A 19,544-nucleotide genomic window follows, 5' to 3' on the forward strand; every position below is an offset into this window, starting at 1 on the left:
GACTACTGGAGCCTGCCACCACGCCTGTCTAATTTTGTTTTTGTATTTTTAGTAGAGATGAGGTTTCACCGTGTTAGCTAGAATGGTCTCGATCTCCTGACCTCGTGATTCACCCGCCTTGGCCTCCCAAAGTGCTGGGATTACAGGCATGAGCCACAGTGCCTGGCCTTCTGTTCAGCTCTAATCAGCCATCTTTTCAAAATGCCTTGGCCTCTTCTAATGGTATTTGGAGATCACAGTTGGGGTACTAGGCATGGTCATTGCTACTGATTGGTCATTTTAAGCCTTTTTAGTTGCAGGCTAGGAAATAAAATATACATATATATTAACAGGTTTTTAACATATATGTTTTATGTTGTATATGTATATTGCTTATAATACAATACGTTTTCTTAACTATATTATATTAATAAAATATATACCATATGGCAATATGCTTACTATATAAATATGTTTAAATATAATGCCAACTCCAACCCAAAAGAGGGTATGTATATAAAACAAATTTATATTAATCATACTGTATTAATAACATACACATAATTTTTCTCATATATAATGTATATAACAATATAAAGTATAATTAAATAAAGTCTACATTTTATGTGAGACAAAACAACTCCTGTGTTCATAGCAGTATTTTCCATTACAATTCAAAATTGCAGAACTTTAACCTCTTCTTTGTTGCCTCTGTGTATCTTCATTCGTCCGGATTCAGAATTCTGACTCTCAAGGATAGGGGAAATGATAGAATTAGAGTATCTCACAATTACTTATTTGTCTTGTCCTGTGCTATACACAGAGCAATCTCAGGATAACAGTGTTAATACCACTACCAATATGATTACTAAAAACATTAAAAATGTATTTGTACATAATCTTCCTCTAATATTAAAAAAAAGTTGTACTATATATTGTCAGAAAATGTGGCTGTTATCTATAAGGTTTTATATATATATCTCCTTAGCTTTCATTTAGTTTTAGCTCTACAAGTAACTCCTGGCTATTTATGTTGATGTCTCTTTTGTCTTTTTAGTTTCCTGAAGCTCATTCTCTAGTACAGGAGTGGGCAAACTTTTTCTGTAAGGAGCCAGAGGGTAAATATTTTTGGCTTTGTGGGCCATATGATCTCTGCTAGTACTCATTCTTATTCTTGTAATGAGAAAGCAATCACAGACAGTGTAAACTATGAGCATGGCTACATTTCAGTTTCATATAATTTTTTTTTTTTTTTGAGATGGAGTCTCGCTCTGTCGCCCAGGTTGGAGTGCAGTGGCGCAATCTCGGCTCACTGCAAGCTCCGCCTCTCAGGTTCACGCCATTCTCCTGCCTCAGCCTCTCCAAGTAGCTGGGATTACAGGCGCCCACCACCACGCCCGGCTAATTTTTTTAAATTTTTTTTTATTTTTAGTAGAGACGGGGTTTCACCGTGGTCTCGATCTCCTGACCTCGTGATCCGCCCGCCTCGGCCTCCCAAAGTGCTGGGATTACAATCGTGAGCCACCATGCCCGGCCAGTTTCATATAATTTTCACATGTAATGATACAGTATTTTAAAAAATGTTTTGCCTGCCCCCCACCACCAATAATTAGTAAAATCTTTTCTTGGATCATGGACTGTACAAAAACGTGCAGTGAGGCTAGGTGCAGTGGCTCTCACCTGTAATCCCTGCATTTTGAGAGGCTGAGGTGGGCGGGTCACCTGAAGTCAGGAGTTTGAGACCAGCCTGACCAACATGGCAAAACCCCCTCCCTACTAAAAATACAAAATTAGCTGGGTGTGGTGGTGCGTGTCTGTAATCCCAGCTACTTGGGAGGCTGAGGCAGGAGAATCACTTGAACCTGGGAGCTGGAGGTTGCAGTGAGCTGAGATTGCACCATTGCACTCCAGCCTGGGCGACAAGAGCGAAACTGCGTCTCAAAAAAAAAACAAAAACAAACAAACAAAAAAAACCCAAAAGCAGGCAGTGAATGGGCCAGATTTGGTCTACACACTAGTTTGCAAACCTCTACTATATTGGACTTCTCAGAATTTATGAGTTCTTGCATGTTGTTACATTTTCTCTGCCTTTTATAGTTGCACTGACTTCTGTGGATTTAAAATTCTTAGCTTGACTCAGCCCGGTGGCTCATGCCTGCAATCCCAACACTTTGGGAGGCTGAGGCAGGAGGATCGCTTGAGGCCAGGAGTTTGAGATCATCATAGGCAACATAGCAAGACTCCATCTCTACCCAAAAAAAAAAAAAAAAAAAAAAAAAAAAAAAAAAAAAAGCTGGGCAGGGCGGTATACACCTGTAGTCCTAGCTACTTGGGAGGTCAAGATGGGAGGATCACTTGAGCCAGGAGTTTGAGGCTGCAGTGAACTATAATGGCACCCCTGCACTCCAGGCTGGGTAGCAGAGCAAGACCTGTTCCCCAAAAAGAAAATAAAATTATTAGCTCATACTTTCTTTCCTTGAGTTTCTTACTCAAAAGAGTTTATTATTCCATTTTCTTTTGGTATAAAATGTTGCTGTCAAAGTCTGATGATTATTTAAATTTCTCTTTTGTATAAGTTACCTATTCCTTTTTTTTTTTCATTTTCTTTTACTTAAGTAATATTGCTAGAATTTTTCTTGGTATGTTGGTCATCCTGGAATGAATTTCTCCTGTAGTGTGGTCTTTTAATATGTATTTTTAGTTCAAGTAAATTTTCTTGAGTTATATTTTTAATATTTGCTCTTTTTTTTGCCTTGGTTCTCTTCAAGGATTCCTATTATTCATATGTTGGATGTTCTTTTTTATCTTCAGTATTTGTCATCTTCTTCTGTATTGTTTATTCATTTTTTATATTTAAATTAAATATTTTTGTTTTCACTTTGTCTTTCTCATAAGGCATTGTCTGTTTTCCTTATTCACTCTTACATTCTTTGTAGCTGTTTTCATTTCTGGAATGATTTTCTTTTTCATTTCTAATTGTATCCTGAGTTCTGTCATCTCATTTCTGAGCTTTTCTAAATCTGATTTATACTATTTTATGTTATGTGTCATTTAAAAATGTTTTTTAACTTGTTTTGAAATATTAGATGATAGGCCGGGTGCGGTGGCTCACGCTTGTAATCCCAGCACTTTGGGAGGCCAAGGTAGGTGGATCACGAGATCAGGAGTTCGATACCAGCTTGGCCAACATAATGAAACTCCGTCTCTGCTAAAAATACAAAAAAAATTAGCCGGGCATGCTGGTGCGTGTCTGTAGTCCCAGCTACTTGGGAGGCTGAGGCAGGAGAATTGCTTGAACCCGGGAGGTGGAGGTTGCAGTGAGCTGAGGTTGTGCCACTGCAGTCCAGCCTGGGCAACAGAGTGAGACTCCGTCTCAAAAAAAAAAAAAAGAAAAAAAGAAATTAGATGATAGTTTTGATCTGTTGTATTGGTATGTTTTTCTCCAGTGCTTTCCCCCCCTACATGGACGTTATTCTGGTCCCTTTTTTTTTTTTTGCCTTATAAAAACATTGTATTGGGGCCAGGCATGGTGGCTCACACCCGTAATCCCAGAACTTTGGGAGTCCGAGGCGGGTAGATCACTTGAGGTCAGGATTTTGAGACCAGCTTGGCCAACACGGTGAAACCCTGTCTCTACTAAAAATATAAAACCATATTAGCCGGGCATGGTGGGGGCGCCTGTAGTCCCAGCTACTTGGAGGCTGAGGCAGGAGAATTGCTTGAACCCCAGAGGCAGAGGTTGCAATGAGCCAGGATTGCGCTGCTGCACTCTGGAGTGAGACTTTGTATCAAGACAGAAAACAAAAAAAATTGTGTTGGATTTTACCTTGATACTTTTATTTTGCTTAGTTTAATGTATAAAATTAGTTTTTCTCTACATTTCTTTTTAAAGAGCCATGTATTTTAAAATCAGTGACTTATGTCCAAGAAGTTCAAACACTTGAATAGAGATAGCAGGAAGTGGTTTATTCTGAGGTCTTGAAAAAAATGAATTAACCCTGTAATCTCCCCAGTATTCTTTTTGATGTTCTATTGACATCACTGTATTCAGTGGGTGCTCCTTTCTATCTGCTACATTAATTTTTGAAAGCTTTCTTTCTGACTCAGTTTATCTCATGTGCTAACTTCCTGAACCAATCCTGGAACTGGCCTTTTCTACCAGAAACACTTTTTCCTTTTAGCATGGAATAGTATTAAAAACTGCAATCTGGATCTTTTGGACAGTTCAGCTGTTTTTCCGTGGCTTTTTTTTTTTGAGACAGGGTCTTGCTCTGTCATCCAGGCTGGAGTGCAGTGGTGCACTCTTGGCTCACTGCAGCCTCTATCCCCTGGGCTCAAGCAATCCTCCTACCTCAGCTTCCTGAGTAGCTGGGACCACATGGGACCACAGATACACACCACCATGCCTGGCTAATTTTTATATTTTTTGTAGAGAAAAGTTTTCGCCATGTTGCTCAGCCTGGTTTCAAACTCCTGAGCTCGTGCAGCTCACCTGCCTTGGCCTCCCAAAGTGCTGAGATTACAGGCGTGACCCACTGCGCCCAGCCCCATGGCTGTCTTTTTCTTCTGACCCTGGTTTTGTAGTTATCCAAGTAGCAACTCGTGGTGAGCCTAAAATCTATACACTTTAAAATCTGAATTCATAATATAGCAATTTACTAACTTGTGGTATTTCTAAGAATGAAATATGTATCATACATTTTAATTTTTACAATGATTCTTTCTGTCCTTCATTCCTGACGTAAAGCCTATGGTAAATTAAATCTCATTTCCTTAACATAATGCTCAAACCCAACCCTTTCCCCCATTCTTCTATTAAAATTTGTCCAGAACCATAAAGTCACAGAATTTAGGAAATGAGTAGAATTTTGGAGCAGTGATTTCAGCTTTTCATAATTTCTTTCTCTTCTTTTGTCTTGCTATGTTGCCCATGCTGAAGTGTAGTGGCTAGTCATAGGTGCCATCATAGCACACAACAGCTTTGAATAGTATCTGGGCTCAAGAGATACTTCTGGCTCAGCCTTCCAAGTACCTGGGACTATAGGCACACTTGGCTCATAATTTTTTTTTTAAATGAATCATTTTAATGATGAAAAATGCCCACTTTTTGTGATCATAAGACATTTACTTGCATTCAGATATTATATGTATCATGCAAGGTAAATTTAAAAGGACCTTAAAAAGCATATTTTTGGGCCGGGCGCGGTGGCCCACGCTTGTAATCCCAGCACTTTTGGAGGCCGAGGCGGGCGGATCACGAGGTCAGGAGATCGAGATCATGGTGAAACCCTGTCTCTACTAAAAATACAAAAAATTAGCCGGGCGTGGTGGCGGGCGCCTGTAGTCCCAGCTACTCAGAGAGGCTGAGGCAGGAGAATGGCGTGAACCCGGGAGGCGGAGCTTGCAGTGAGCCGAGATCATGCCACTGCACTCCAGCCTGGGCGACAGAGCGAGACTCTGTCTCCAAAAAAAAAAAAAAAAAAAAAAAAAGCATATTTTTGGAAACAAATTTAGTTGCTATTGCATAACAAAAAACTTACAGTGATTAAGGGAAACTGATAATTAGATGGATAATAAAAAATACTGGGTTTAACAGAAGAGTATCGAAAGTTACTGGTGGATAAAATCTGGCCTTTTATTCTAAATCAAACCGCTGCCTAGTCAAGAACTGAAAACGTTTGAAACATGCTCCATCACATTGCAGTTACCATACTCTCTTATCCTGACCTTATCCTTGTTAGTTACAGATTTATGGGAGCCAAGAGCCTCTAATGTTGCTTTCTCATTTTGCTTTAATTACTTTTAAAGGCCAACCTAGGGAGCACTTCCAAAACACATTGATAAAAAGGAAGTTAAGTCATTGAAACATTTGTAGTTATCCAGCATACTACTGGCTATTTTTCTTTTGTATTGGGTGGGGCAAAAAAATAGTCACTAAATACTTGATGTAAGCTTTTTTTTTTTTTTGATAATTTTACATTTTTGGGTGAGTAATTTTCCTCAAATTAGAATGCACAAGAAAAATCTGGTTAATCAGTGTTCCAGGTCGTTGGGCTCCTGTTAATCAGAAGTTTTACTGTATAATCATAATGTATTTTGGATGCTCTCATTTATGTTATTTCTTCAGTTCTTTGTGTGGGTACTCTGATTGCTTGATTACATCTGCCTGGCATAGTCGTTTTTAAAGCAGCATTTATAATAAAATTTTCCATCTTTGCAAGTAAAATGAGAATACAGAAAGACAATTGATGGTTGAAGCATGATTGTTTCCTCTTGTCTTAGTGTTTAGTGGGTTTCAGGTTTTGGATAAAGAGAAATGAATATGATTATTGTCCTGGTCCGAAATGAGTCATGTATCCACCTGGAGACATAGAGTTGATAGAGGTGTAGGCTCACCACTATTATCTCCTCATACAGAGCAGAGCAGCGCTACCTCCTACGTACGTGCTTTACATTTTTGGGGATTTGCATAAGATTTTTTTTTTTCCATGAAAATAAGGTTGTACTAAAACCAAATACAAAAGCATTTGATAGAGAGATACTTTATAAGCACCTCTTATGGCTGAAGGGGTTTCTTATCTAGCATCCTTCCACTTGTAACACCAGCAAATTCTAGGCATTTGGGTTCCTATAATATTATTTTAGAGTCCTGTGGACCTAGCTATCTTATTATTCTAGTGTCCTCTTTTTTTTCTGGAGACAGAGTCTCACTCTGTTGCCCAGGCTGGAGTGCAGTGGTGCAATCTTGGCTCACTGCAAACTCCACCTCCCAGGTTCAAGCGATTCTCCTGCCTCAACCTCCAGAGTAGTTGGGATTACAGACATGCATCACCATGCCCAGCTGATTTTTGTATTTTTAGTAGAGACAGGGTTTCACCGTGTTGGCCAGGCTGGTCTCAAACTCCTGACCTCAGGCGATCCGCCCGCCTTGGCCTCCCAAAGTGCTGGGATTACAGGTGTGAGCCAGTGTGCCCGGCCATTCTAATGTCCTCTTTTTATCTGGAGAGTGGACAATAACTAACAGTTGTGGCACTCAACTTGGTGCTTTATATTATTATTGATGGGGTTTAGGACATGCTACTCCCAAATTTGGCACCTTGGCATATAAGCTGAAGGATTTGGAGAAAACAGCAGAAGCACGAAGGTCTCTGACCTTCCCCTTCCTCTCTTCCCTGAAGCAGGTCCTAAGACCTAGGAGGGAATTTCTGACCTTCCCTGAACCAGGTCCTAAGACCTTCATGTGAGAGATGCCCTTCCTGTATCTGGAAGAGAGGGGCATCCTCATCCCCATAGAGTAAAGGACGCAGAGTAATCTGAGTAGTTCTCCCCAGTTTATGACACTTACCTCTTGCTCTCCGTGCTGTCATTTCTCCATAACTCACCAGTCCTCATCAACCCTGTATAAAAACACTCAAGTTTAACTGTTTATTTGGATTTTCATTTCCTTATGCAGGCTCCGGTGTCACGTACAACTTACATTAAGTAAATGTGTATGCTTGTTTTTTTGGTTAATCTATCTTTTGTAATAGGTGCCCCAGCCATAAACTTAGAAGGGTAGAAGGAAAATAATAGTTTTCCTCCTGTACATTATTTTATTTAATTCTTTAATCAAACTTAAAAGTCAGATATTATCCACATTGTCACTCAAAGAAGTGGGTGCTTTAGATTCAGGGTCTAAAATTTCCCTTTTGTTTTACGTTTGGGTCGGAGAGAAGCATACCTCTTGACTTTAAAGACATTGGCCTTTCTACTCATTTTCTCTGAATGATTTCATTCACAACTTTTATTTTTATATTTATTTTTTTGAGATGGAGTCTTGCTCTGTCGCCAGGCTAGAGTGTAGTGGCTCCATCTCGGCTCACTGCAACCTCTGACTCCCGGGTTCAAGCAATTCTCCTGCCTCAGCCTCCTGAGTAGCTGGGATTACAGGCGCGTGCCACCACGCCCAGCTAATTTTTTGTAGTTTTAGTAGAGACGGGGTTTTACTGTGTTGGTCAGGATGGTCTTGATCTCCTGACCTCAAGATCTGCCCTCCTTGGCCTTCCAAAGTGCTGGGAGTAGAGGTGTGAGCCACCGCACCCGGACTGCCATTCACAACTTTTAATTCCGTCCTGTATTTGATGCCTTTAAAAATCTGTGTTTTGGCCAGGCGCGGTGGCTCATGCCTGTAATCCTAGCACTTTGGGAGGCGGAGGCTGGTGGATCATGAGGTCAAGAGGTCGAGATCATCCTGGCCAATATGGTGAAACCCTGTCTCTACTAAAAATACAAAAATTAGCTGGGCGTGGTGGCCCGCTCCTGTAGTCCCAGCTACTCGGGAGGCTGAGGCAGGAGAATTGCTTAAACCCGAGAGACAGAGGTTGCAGTGAGCCAAGATTGTGCCATTGCACTCTAGCCTGGTGACAGAGTGAGACTCTGTCTCAAAAAAGAAAAAATCTGTATTTCAGCCTGGACTTGTCTAATAACTTCTATACCTCTATATCTGCCTCCTGAACACGAATACTTGACTATTGCAGAGGCCTGTCAGCTCAGCGTGTGCAAAGTTGGAGTCATCATCTTGCCTCTTAAATATTTATCTCCTTGTATAATCCTTGTGTTTATTCCTTGTTCTACTTCTACTTCCTGCTCAGGGTGGGTTTAATCCTCCTGGTCATGATGGCCAGGAGAGCAGTCCAAGCAGCAGGCTACTCAGCTGCCCTGGTCACCAGGAGAATGAACCTTTTTTCCCAAGTCAAGATCCTTTGCAGGCAGCAATGCTAACATAGAATGAACAGATGATGTAAAAGTGATCTACAAATATGCAGTTTATTGTTTATATCAACTCTGACAAAGGTCGTAGGACAATCAGCAGTTCGGAGCCTTCCTCGAGGAAGGCCTGCATATAGGTCTGGTTTTTCCCATTTTATATTTACCTTCAGTTCTTCATGTAATGACTTCATCCTTCATCTCAGCAAACACCCTGTTACTTTTCTAGACCATGCCCTGTGGTGGAGCTAATGGCATCATATTTTGTTCTGTCTCTAGATCTATTTAAGTCAGTAGCATTTTTTTTATTAGAGTGGCATAAACAGAGAGGTAGATCCATTGTCAAGGTACTCAGTGTGGTTTGTGCAGAGTGGTTTTGACTGAAACCGAACTCTACCTAGTTAAATTCCCACTGGATTTTTGACTCATCTTTTGTAGTCACAGGATGTAAACATGTGGTACTTTCTTTTGTCTGTTTCTCTGAGGTGTCAGTGATCTGTTCACGTTTCCTGGAAATTGTTGATATCCTGTTGCCTTCATCCGTGCTGTCTCCCGTGTTTAGCTCAGAGCCTGGCACAGAATTGGTATTCAGTAAATATGGATATTTGTGTTATACTAGGCACTATGCTGCAGGCTTTTGAGAACACAGAGATTTATAAGGTGTTTACGGGTGACCTTACTGGCTAGATTAGGTGGCGTAGGACGTTATATACAAATACAGTGTCATAGAGTGGCCTTTCCGAGGCACGCTGTTAATACCCAGCAGGAGTTCTTCAGTGCTTTCGGTTGTTTTCATCTGACTTTGTTGCATGCATCTATCCACACGTGTACTATATGCAATATAGTATTTGAATGTGTTGGCTCAAAAACTGTTGTTTTTGCAATAAAAATAGTTAGAAAATACACATATGTGCTTTTCTTTTTATAAAATTGTGACTCCACATCATGCTCCGTAATGTTCTTGTTATAAATTTTGAGTTGTTTTTCTCCACAGGCAGCAGAAGATGTCATTTTCATTGGACCTGACACACATGCTATTCAAGCCATGGGCGACAAGATTGAAAGCAAATTATTAGCTAAGAAAGCAGAGGTTAATACAATCCCTGGCTTTGATGGAGTAGTCAAGGTGAGAAGCTACTTTAACTTTTATTGCATATGTCTTCAAGTTAAACATTTTGTCAAAAGTGTAAGATAAAATGTAACTATTGCTTTTTTGGGATATATACACACACACACACACGTACACACACACATACATACATGTATATATGTTTAAAAAATCAGTGTTTTTACATTTATTTATTTATTTATTTGAGATGGAGTCTTGCTCTTGTCGCCCAGGCTGGAGTGCAATGATGCAATCTCGGTTCACTGCAACCTCTGCCTCCTGGGTTCAAGCGATTCTCCTGCCTCAGCCTCCCGAGTAGCTGGTATTGCAGGCGCCTGCCACCATGCCCAGCTAATTTTTGTATTTTTAGTAGAGACAGGGTTTCACCATGTTGGCCAGGCTGGTCTCAAACTCCTGACCCCAGGTGATCTGCCTGCCTCGTCCTCCCAAGGTGCTGGGATTATAGGCGTGAGCCACCGCATCCGGCCAGAAATCAGTGTTTTTAACTGGATTATTTTATTATTTTTAGAGATGGGGATCTCACTCTGTTGCCCATGCTGGAGTGCAGTGGTGCAATCAGCTCACTGTAACCTTGAACTCCTAGGCTGAGATGATCCTCTCGCCATGACTCAAGGATCCCTCCTTCTTTAGCCTCCCAAGTAGCTAGGACTACAGACACACACCACCACACCTGACTAATTATTTTTATTTTGTAGAGATGAGGGTCTCACCGTGTTGCCCAGGCTGGTCTCCAACTCTTGGGCTGAAGTGATTCTCCCACCTTGGCCTTCCCAAGTGTTGGGATTACAGGTGTGAACCATTGTGCCTGGACAACTTGGATTATTTTAAATAGCATAAGTTAAAAAGAGTGAGAAATTGAGCATTGTATTTAATGAATCAGCAGTGACTCAGACTTTCATAGGAAAAAATTTGGTGATTACAAAATGTACTGTCAGATCTCTGGACTGCATTGAATAGTGGTGTGTGTTTCATGTGTTAAACATTATGAGTTTCTCTGTCTATCTTTATCTTGAGCTTCTCTCCATGTGCATAATAGTAAGTTAGGATCATGTTTCTGGTGAAAGTGGTATAGCTATAGGTAACTGTATATTGCAGACATTTAGCAAGGGCCTTCTGCAGCTGAAGGCTTCTGAGGGAGAAATGCAGAAGTTGAAGTATGCAATTTCTCCTTTTCCCATGAAAAATTATTCTGTTTTTTTCTAGTTAGAAGAGAGTCCTCATGTAGAGTTTTAACCTTGTGATTTGAGTTAGCCTGCAGGAACTCTTCATTTCAGCATTTCTTATTGTTACTTTTGGCATTCTGTGTTGGGCTGTTCTTCATTGTGCAAGATCATTTCATGCATTAGAGGACGATTAGAAAACTTGCCCCCTGGTTAATAAATATCCTCAGCTTCTTGCCCATATTTACCTGCATTTACTTTTATCTGTGTGTATCCATGTTTTTTCTTCCCCCTTGTTACAAGGAAGAGGGGTTCCACATCCTCTGGAAAGCCAGTTCCTCCTCCTATGCTCCAAATGTATTCTTTATAGCCTTCACAGGCTATGGTTTTACTGATTATCTTTTCTCTCTTCTGTGTCTTAAAATTCTCTTCATCTTTTCATTCCTTTCTGTTATCATTGCTATTAAAAATGCTCAGTGAACAAATGTATTGGTCACTCAGTTATGTGAGAAGGATGTGGTGATGAGATACACATGATCTGCGTATCATAGTACTCACAGTTTAGTGGGAAAGAAACAAACATTTCTTCCATTCATAAAGCACCATCACCCCATCACTCTACAGCTAGTCGCCACCTTCTTTCTCTCTTCCCTTTCAGTGCCAAAGCTCTTAGAATTGTCCTTCCTCACTTTCATTTCTGTATCTTTCACTTAATCTTTACTTGCCGTCTAGCTTCTTTCCTCATTCCTACTGAATTTCTCTTGCAAAGCTACCAGCAACCTTTTCCCTTTGTTAAATCCAGTATATAATTTTGAATTCTGATCTTTTATCAATCTCTGAGCAGCATTTGAGTCTCTCGGTCAGTCCATACTTCTCTCATGAGATACTCACTTTTGGCACATTATTCAGTTCTAGTTTTTGTGTTTGTTTTTTGGCTTGTTTGAATGCCCTTCTTAGATTCCTTCCCGATTGTTCTTCCTATCTTTGTTCCTTAAATGGGGGTTTTATTCTGGGTCCTGAGTAGGACATTTCCTCTTTTTATTGTGCTAACTTGCCCTGGGCAATCTTACTTCTTTTCATGGCATCAATTGCCACCTTTTCTTTTTTCTTTTACTACTATTATTATTATTATTATTTATTTATTTTTTTCCAGTTGTCAAATGATCCTTTATTGAAATATTTTCCTTTGTGCTTAACTGGCTGGGCATTCCACAGCACCACTGTTGATGTCATCTATGATGTCATGAGGGTGACGGCCATCAACATTACAGCCCACAGACTGGGCAGTCCCCAGGATCTCTTTAATGGTTCCAGAGAGTTCTCTGGCTAAGGATCGGTGCCGCATCTGTCAAGCAATGTTGATGATGTCATCAAAAGTGATATTCCCACTATGTTTAATGTTTTTCTGTTTCTTTCTGTCTCTTGGTGGTTCCTTGAGGGCTTTGATGATCAGGGCAGAGGCAGAAGGCACCACCTCAATCTGGGCCTGTCTGTTCTGAATGGTCAGTTTCACTGTAATCCTCAGGCCCTTCCAGTCACCTGTTGCCTTGGCAATGTCATCACCAACCTTTTTTGGAGACAGACCCAGGGGGCTGATCTTGGGGGCCAGGGTGGAAGTGGCACTGACTTTACCTCCGGTGCACCTCAGGTATACGACTTTGATCTCGTTGGGGTCGAACTTTGGCGGCATGGTGGAGGTGGCTGGTGTTGGATGAACCCAGATTTGGGACGACCGAAGAAAGTTGCACCTTGGCCTCCGAACCGAAAGCCGAGAGTACTATTATTTTTTGAGAAAAGGTCTTGTTCTGTCACCCAGGCTAGAGTGCAGTGGCACAATCATGGCTCACTGCAACCTCAACCTCCGGGGGCTCAAGTGCTCCTCCCACGTCAGCTTCTTGAGTAGGTGAGACTATAGGTGTGTGCCACCACACCTGCCTACTTTTTTATATTTTGTAGAGATGGGGGTCTCACTATTTTGCCCAGACTGGTCTCAAACTCCTGGGCTCAAGCAGTCCTTCCCCTCAGCCTCCCAAAGTGCTGGGATTACAGGCATGAGCCACCGCACTTGGCCTATTGCCACTTTTCTGAGCAATCTCAAATGTATGTATCTGTTCTGAACTTCAGAATTACATATCCCATTGCTTCTTATATAGCTCTTACTACTTGTTGCCCCTGAGGCACCTTGAAACTAACAAGTTAAAAGCTGAACACTTCTTTCTCCTGAAACTACAGATTGGTACTACAGCCCATGCACACCTATTTTTTTTTATAAATAAAGGTTTATTGGAGGGCAACCACGTTCATTCCTTTACATATTGTCTGTGGTTGCTTTTCCACTACAGTGGTAGAGCTGAGTAGTAGACTCAACTATGTGGAGTAGACTCAACTACATGGGACACATAGTAGACCATGTGACCCACAAAGCCTAAAATATTTACTTCCTGATCCATTAAGAAAAGTTTGCCTATCCCTGCTCTAAAATTCTTACCCTTCATTCTTTTCTGCCTAGGAAGGTGGTGGCTAGAAACATCGAGTAATTCTTAACAAATGCAACTGGAGAATACTCAGATAGCTTTCTAATCCATTTACTTCTTTCTTTGCCCGTGCTAACCAACCCCAAATTCCAGCTACTATCATCTAGTCTGGATTACTTCATCTGCCTTCTAATTAGTCTCCTTGTAGTCATTCTTGCTTCCATCCGATTAATTTTTTTATAATTCTTCACTTCAAGTATTTATAATGTCTTTGTGTTACAAACAGTCTGATTATACTTTTAGTTATTTAAAAATGTACAATAAGTTATTGTTGACTGTAATCACTTTGTTGTGTTGTCAAATACTAGATCTTACCCATTCTATCTAACTGGACCCATTTTTGTAACCCATTAACCATCCCCACGTCCCCCACCCCCACTCCTCCCCACTACCCTTCCCAGCCTTTGGCAATCATCATTCTACTCTCTATCACTGTGAGTTCAACTATTTTAATTTTTAGGTCCCACAGATGAGTGAGAACATGTCAGGTTTGTCTTTCTATGTCTGACTTAGTTCATTTAACATAATGTCCTCCAGTTCCATCTATGTTGTTGCAAGTGACAGGACCTCATTCTTTTTGGTGGCTGAATAGTACTCCATTGTATATATGTACCACATTTTTAAAATCCATTCGTCTGTTGATGGACATTTAGGTTGCTTCCAAATGTTGGCTATTGTGAATAGTCTTGCAGTAAACATGGTAGTGTAGATATCTCTTTGATAGATTGCTTTCCTTTCTTTTGGGTATATACCTAGCAGTGGGATTGCTGGACCATATGGCAGCTCTATTTTTAGTGTTTTGAGGAACCTCTATACTGTTCTCCACAGTGGCTTTACTAATTTGCATTCCCCCCAACACTGTACAAGAGTTCACTTTTCTCTATATCCTCACCAGCATTTGTTATTGCCTGTCTTTTGGATAAAAGCCAGTTTAACTGGGGTGAGATGATCTCTCGTTGTATTGCATTTCTCTGATGATCAGTGATGTTGAGCACCTTTTCATATGCCTGTTTAACATTTGTATGTCTTTGAGAAATGTCTATTCAGATCTTTTGCCCATTTAAAAAATTGGATTATTAGATTTTTTTTTCTTGTTGAGTTGTTTGAGCTCCTTATATATTCTGTTATTAATCTCTTGTCAGATGGATAGTTTGCAAATATTTTGCTCCCATTCCATGAGTTGTCTCTTGACTGTTGATTGTTTTCCTTGGCTGTGCAGAAGCTTTTTAGCTTGATGTAACCCCATTTGTTTATTTTTGCTTTGCTTGCCTGGGCTTGTGGGGTATTACTCAAGAAATCTTTGCCCAGACCAACATCTTAGAGAGTTTCTGCAATGTTTTCTTTTGGTACTTTCATAATTTGAGGTTTTAGGTTTAAATTTTCAATCTATTTTGATTTGATTTTCATATGTGGCGAGAGATAAGGCTCTAATTTTGTTCTGCATCTGGTTATCCAGTTCTCCGAGCACCATTTATTGAAGAGACCATTCTTTCCCTAAGGGATATTCTTAGCACCTTTGTCAAGTGAATTCACTATAGATGTATGGATTTATTTCTGGGTTCTCTATTCTGTTCTATTGGTCTATGTCAGTACTATGCTGTTTTGATTACTATAGCTCTGTAGTATAATTTTAAGTCAGGTAATGTGATTCCTCCAGTTTTGTTCTTTTTCCTCAGGATAGCTTTGCCTATTCTGGGTCTTTTGTGGTTCCATATAAATTTTAGGATTTTTTTTTTTCTATTTCTGTGAAGATTGTCGTTGGTATTTTGATAAGGATTATATTGAAATCGGTAGATTGCTTTAGGTAGTATGGACATTTTAACAATATTGATTCTTCCAATCCATGAACGTAGAATCTCTTTCCATCTTTTGTGTCCTTTTCAATTTCTCGCATCAATGTTTTATAGTTTTTTTTTTTTTTTTTTTTTTTTTAGATGGAGTCTCACTCTGTTGCCAGGCTGGAGTGCAGTGGTGCAATCTTGGCTCACTGCAACCTCTGCCTCCCGGATTCAAGTGATTCTCTTGCCTCAGCCTCCCGGTTAGCTGGGACTATAGGCGTGCACCACCACGCCCAGCTAATTTTTGCTTTGTTTTTAGTAGAGACAGGGTTTTACCATGTTGGCCAGGATAGTCTCCATCTCCTGACCTTGTGATCCACCCACCTCTGCCTCCCAAAGTGCTGGGATTACAGGCGTGAGCCACTGAACCCGGCCTATAGTTTTCATTGTAGAGACCTTTCACTTCTTTGGTTAAGTTTATTCCTAGGTATTTTGTTTTATTTTATTCACAGCTATTGTAAATGGGATTACTTTCTTGATACCGTCTTCAGATTGTTTACTGTTGGCGTATAGGAATTCCCATCCATTAATTCATGATACTTCAGTTTGAGTGACCAAAAATCCAGATTTGATCATATGCCTATCTTTAATAACCTCTGAATGACTACTCATATAAATGTTTTAAATGGTTGGATTTTGCTTAGCTCTCCAAACTGATACTGTGCCAGTTTATCCTTTGCATTGTATGTATCTGCCATACTTGACATCATTCAGATCTTGAAACTTATGTACTTAGTCATATCTGCTTCTGTCTTCATTCCTGATTGTCTCTTAGCCATTGTTTAGGTCTTGGCTTAAATGTAAATTCCTCACATAGGTATTCCTTAACTGTCTTCATTAGATTAGGCTCTCTGCTGTGTTTCTCCTTAGGACCCTACACTTAACTCATCACGTTTTAAATCATTTATTCATTCATGTAGTCAGTAGATACTTACCAAGTGCACACAATTTGTCTGACACTGTTTGATGTGCTGTTGATATAGTAGTGAACAAAAGAGACTGAACATATTTTTCTGCCCTCAAGGAGCTTACACTATAGAAGAAGGAAACAGATGATAAATAATAAAACATATAATATGTTCTATGTTGAAACATAAGAGAAAGAGACTGCTGGAAGGTGGGGCTATATTCACAATTTTATATACAGGCATCTCTTGATATCTACAAGGGATTGGTTCCAAGACCTACCCCCTCAGATACCAAAATTTGTTGATGCTCAAGTGCCTTATATGAAATGGGGTAGTGTTTGCATATATCCTACGCTCATCCTTCTATATACTTTATTTTATTTTTTAATTTTTATATATTTATTTTTTTGAGGTGGAGTCTCACTTTATCGCCCAGGCTGGAGTGCAGTGTCATGTTCTCGGCTCACTGTAACCTCTGTCCGCCCCGGGTTCAAGCAGTTCTCCCACCTCAGCCTCCCAAGTAGCTGGGATTACAGGCATGTACCACCCATGCCCAGCTAATGGTTGTATTTTTAGTAGACATGAAGTTTTACCATGTTGGCCAGGCTGGTCTTGAACTCATGAACTCAAGTGATTCACCTGCCTCGGCCTCCCAAGTGCTGGGATGACAGGTGTGAGCCACTGTGCGCAGCCCTGCCGTGTACTTTAAATCATCTCTAGATTACTTATAATACCCTAAAACAATGTAAATGCTATGTAAATAGTTGTCCCACTGTGTTTTAAAATTTGCAGTATTTTTATTTTCCCCCCTTCCCCTTCCCCTTCCCCTTCCCCTTCACATCCCCTTCCCCTTCCCCTTCCCGTTCCCCTTCCCCTTCTCCTTCTCTTTTTTTGGTTTAATCCGTGGATACAGAACCCAAGGATATAGAGGGCCAAGTGCATGTTTAGCAAACCATCTAAGGAAGTGGCAGGACAAGTCATATTGCTATCCTGGAGAAGAGCAAAGCCTATTAGGCAGAAAGAGTAACAAGCGCAAGATTGCTGGTTGAGGTTGAAGTATACCTGATACTGAATAAACACCGAGGAAGCATGTGATTGGAATCATCAAGAGAGAGACAATTTAGAGATAAGGTAAAAAAAGATACTGGTGTATTAGGGAGCTTAGATTTTTAGGGTCTTACAGGCCATTTCAGTATTAGGTAAATGCCTCCTTCCTACACAGAGTGCAAGCTTCTGAGGGCAGGGATGCTGCTCTCTTTATTACTGTATCACATGCACATGGTGCCCAGCATATTGTCAGTGCTTAGTCAGTGCTCACTAGGTATTTGTTGAATGAATAATATTCTAGGAGATAAATTTTGTACATATACCCATTTTATATACATTGTCTGCCATTTAGTACATACTGTTCAGTCACATTTATTAGAGACACCAAAAGAAACCAAAAACCAAGAGAAAAAATTAAAAGACAATAGAAACAGATCCACATATGCTTTAGATATTGGAGTTGGCTGAGATAACTACAATATATATGCTAAAGAAATCTGAGGAAAATACGGAGAAAATAGATAAGTATATAAAGAATTTCATCCGGGTATGGTGGCTCATGTCTGTAATCCCAGCACTTTGGGAGGCCGAGGTGGGCGGATCACCTGAGGTCGGGAGTTCAAGATCAGCCTGATCAACATGGCGAAACCCCGTCTCTACTGAAAATACAAAAAATATTTGAGTGTTGTGGCAGGTGCCTGTAATCCCAGCTACTCGGGAGGCCGAGGCCTGAGAATCTCTTGAACCTGGGAGGTGGAGGTTGCAGTGAGCTGGGATCATGCCATTGCACTCCAGCCTGGGTAACAAGAGTGGAACTCTGTCTCCAAAAAAAAAAAAAAAAAAAAAAAAAAAGATTTTCACAAGAGAATTTGAATCTATTTTAAAAATTAAATACAAGACTGGGTGCAGTGGCTTACACCTGTAATCCCAGCACTTTGGGAGGCTGAGACGGGTGGATCATGAGATCAGTAGTTTGAGACCAGCCTGGCCAGCATGATGAAACCCCATCTCTACTAAAAATACAAAAATTAGCTGGGCATGGTGGTGCACACCTATAATCCCAGCCACTTGGGAGGCTGAGTAGGAGAATTGCTGGACCCCAGGAAGTGGAGGTTGCAGTGAGTCGAGATCGTGCCACTGCACTCCAGCCTGGGTGACAGAGTGAGACTCCATCTCAAAAAAAAAATATATATATATTAAATAGAAATTCTGTAACTGCAAATACATGAAAATAAGGACTTTAGATAGACTTAACATTGGACTCAACCAAGCAAAATATAGTATCCATGTTATAGCATGTATCAGTTTGTGTGTGTGTGTGTGTGTGTGTGTGTGTGTGTGTGTGGCTGAGTGATATTCAATTGTATGAATATACCACTTAAAAAAATGCACCTGAGGTCAGGAGTTCAAGACCAGCCTGGCCAACGTGGTGAAATCCCGTCTCTACTAAAAATACAAAAAAATTAGCTGGGCATGGTGGCAGGCACCTGTAATGCCAGCTACTCGGGAGGCTGAGGCAGGAGAATCGCTAGAACACTGGGGGCGAAGGTTGCAATGAGCTGAGATGGTGCCACTGCACTCCAGCCTGGGCAACAGAGTAAGACTGTCTCAAAAAAAAATCCATTCATTAGTTGAAAGACATTTGGGTTACATTTTGACCACTGCAATTAGTATTGCTACAAACATGTATGCAAGTATTTGTTTATTTGTTTGTTTGTTTTGAGATGGAGTTTCACTCTTGTTGCCCAGGCTGGAGTGCAGTGGCATGATCTTTACTCACTGCAATCTCTGCCGAGTTCAAGTGATTCTCTTGTCTCAGCCTCCCAAGTAGCTGGGATTACAGGCACCCACCACCACGTCTGGCTAATTTTTTTTTTTTTTGTATTTAGTAGAGATGGGGTTTCACCATGTTAGTCAGACTGGTCTCGAACTCCTGACCTCAGGTTATCCACCCGCCTTGGCCTCCCAAAGTGCTGGGATTACAGGCGCGCATCACTGCGCCCAGCCATATGTCTGTTTTTTAAGTTATCTGGGATATGTACCCAGGAGTGGAATTCCTGGGTCATGTGGTAATTCTGTGTTTAGCTTTTTGAGGAACTGTCAGGCATCCAAACCTTTATGTACTGCCTTCCTCTTGTATAATCTACTCCTCTTCAATTTGGGTAGAACCTGTGAATTGCTTCTGTAACTAATAGAATATGGCA

General features: G+C 40.6%; 1 protein-coding gene and 1 pseudogene across 8 annotated transcripts in view; one reads left to right on the forward strand and one right to left on the reverse strand.

Annotated features, from left to right (window-relative positions):
- PCCA (propionyl-CoA carboxylase subunit alpha) overlaps nt 1-19,544 on the forward strand; it is a 448,216-nt gene that overhangs the window by 108,962 nt on the left and 319,710 nt on the right. For 7 of the 8 annotated variants that reach the window (XM_032151213.2, XM_032151217.2, XM_032151215.2 and 4 more), the window contains one exon: nt 9,719-9,850. The exons of the other annotated variant lie outside the window; for it this stretch is intronic. In XM_032151213.2, coding sequence (XP_032007104.1) covers nt 9,719-9,850 — 132 coding nt within the window. The remainder of the gene's footprint in view (nt 1-9,718; nt 9,851-19,544) is intronic. 8 annotated transcript variants of the gene reach the window in all.
- Nucleotides 12,191-12,729, reverse strand: LOC116467465 (large ribosomal subunit protein uL11-like; annotated as a pseudogene).

This window comes from Hylobates moloch, unplaced genomic scaffold (genome assembly GCF_009828535.3).
Source record: "Hylobates moloch isolate HMO894 unplaced genomic scaffold, HMol_V3 SCAFFOLD_4, whole genome shotgun sequence".
NCBI classification, from domain to species: Eukaryota; Metazoa; Chordata; class Mammalia; order Primates; family Hylobatidae; genus Hylobates; species Hylobates moloch.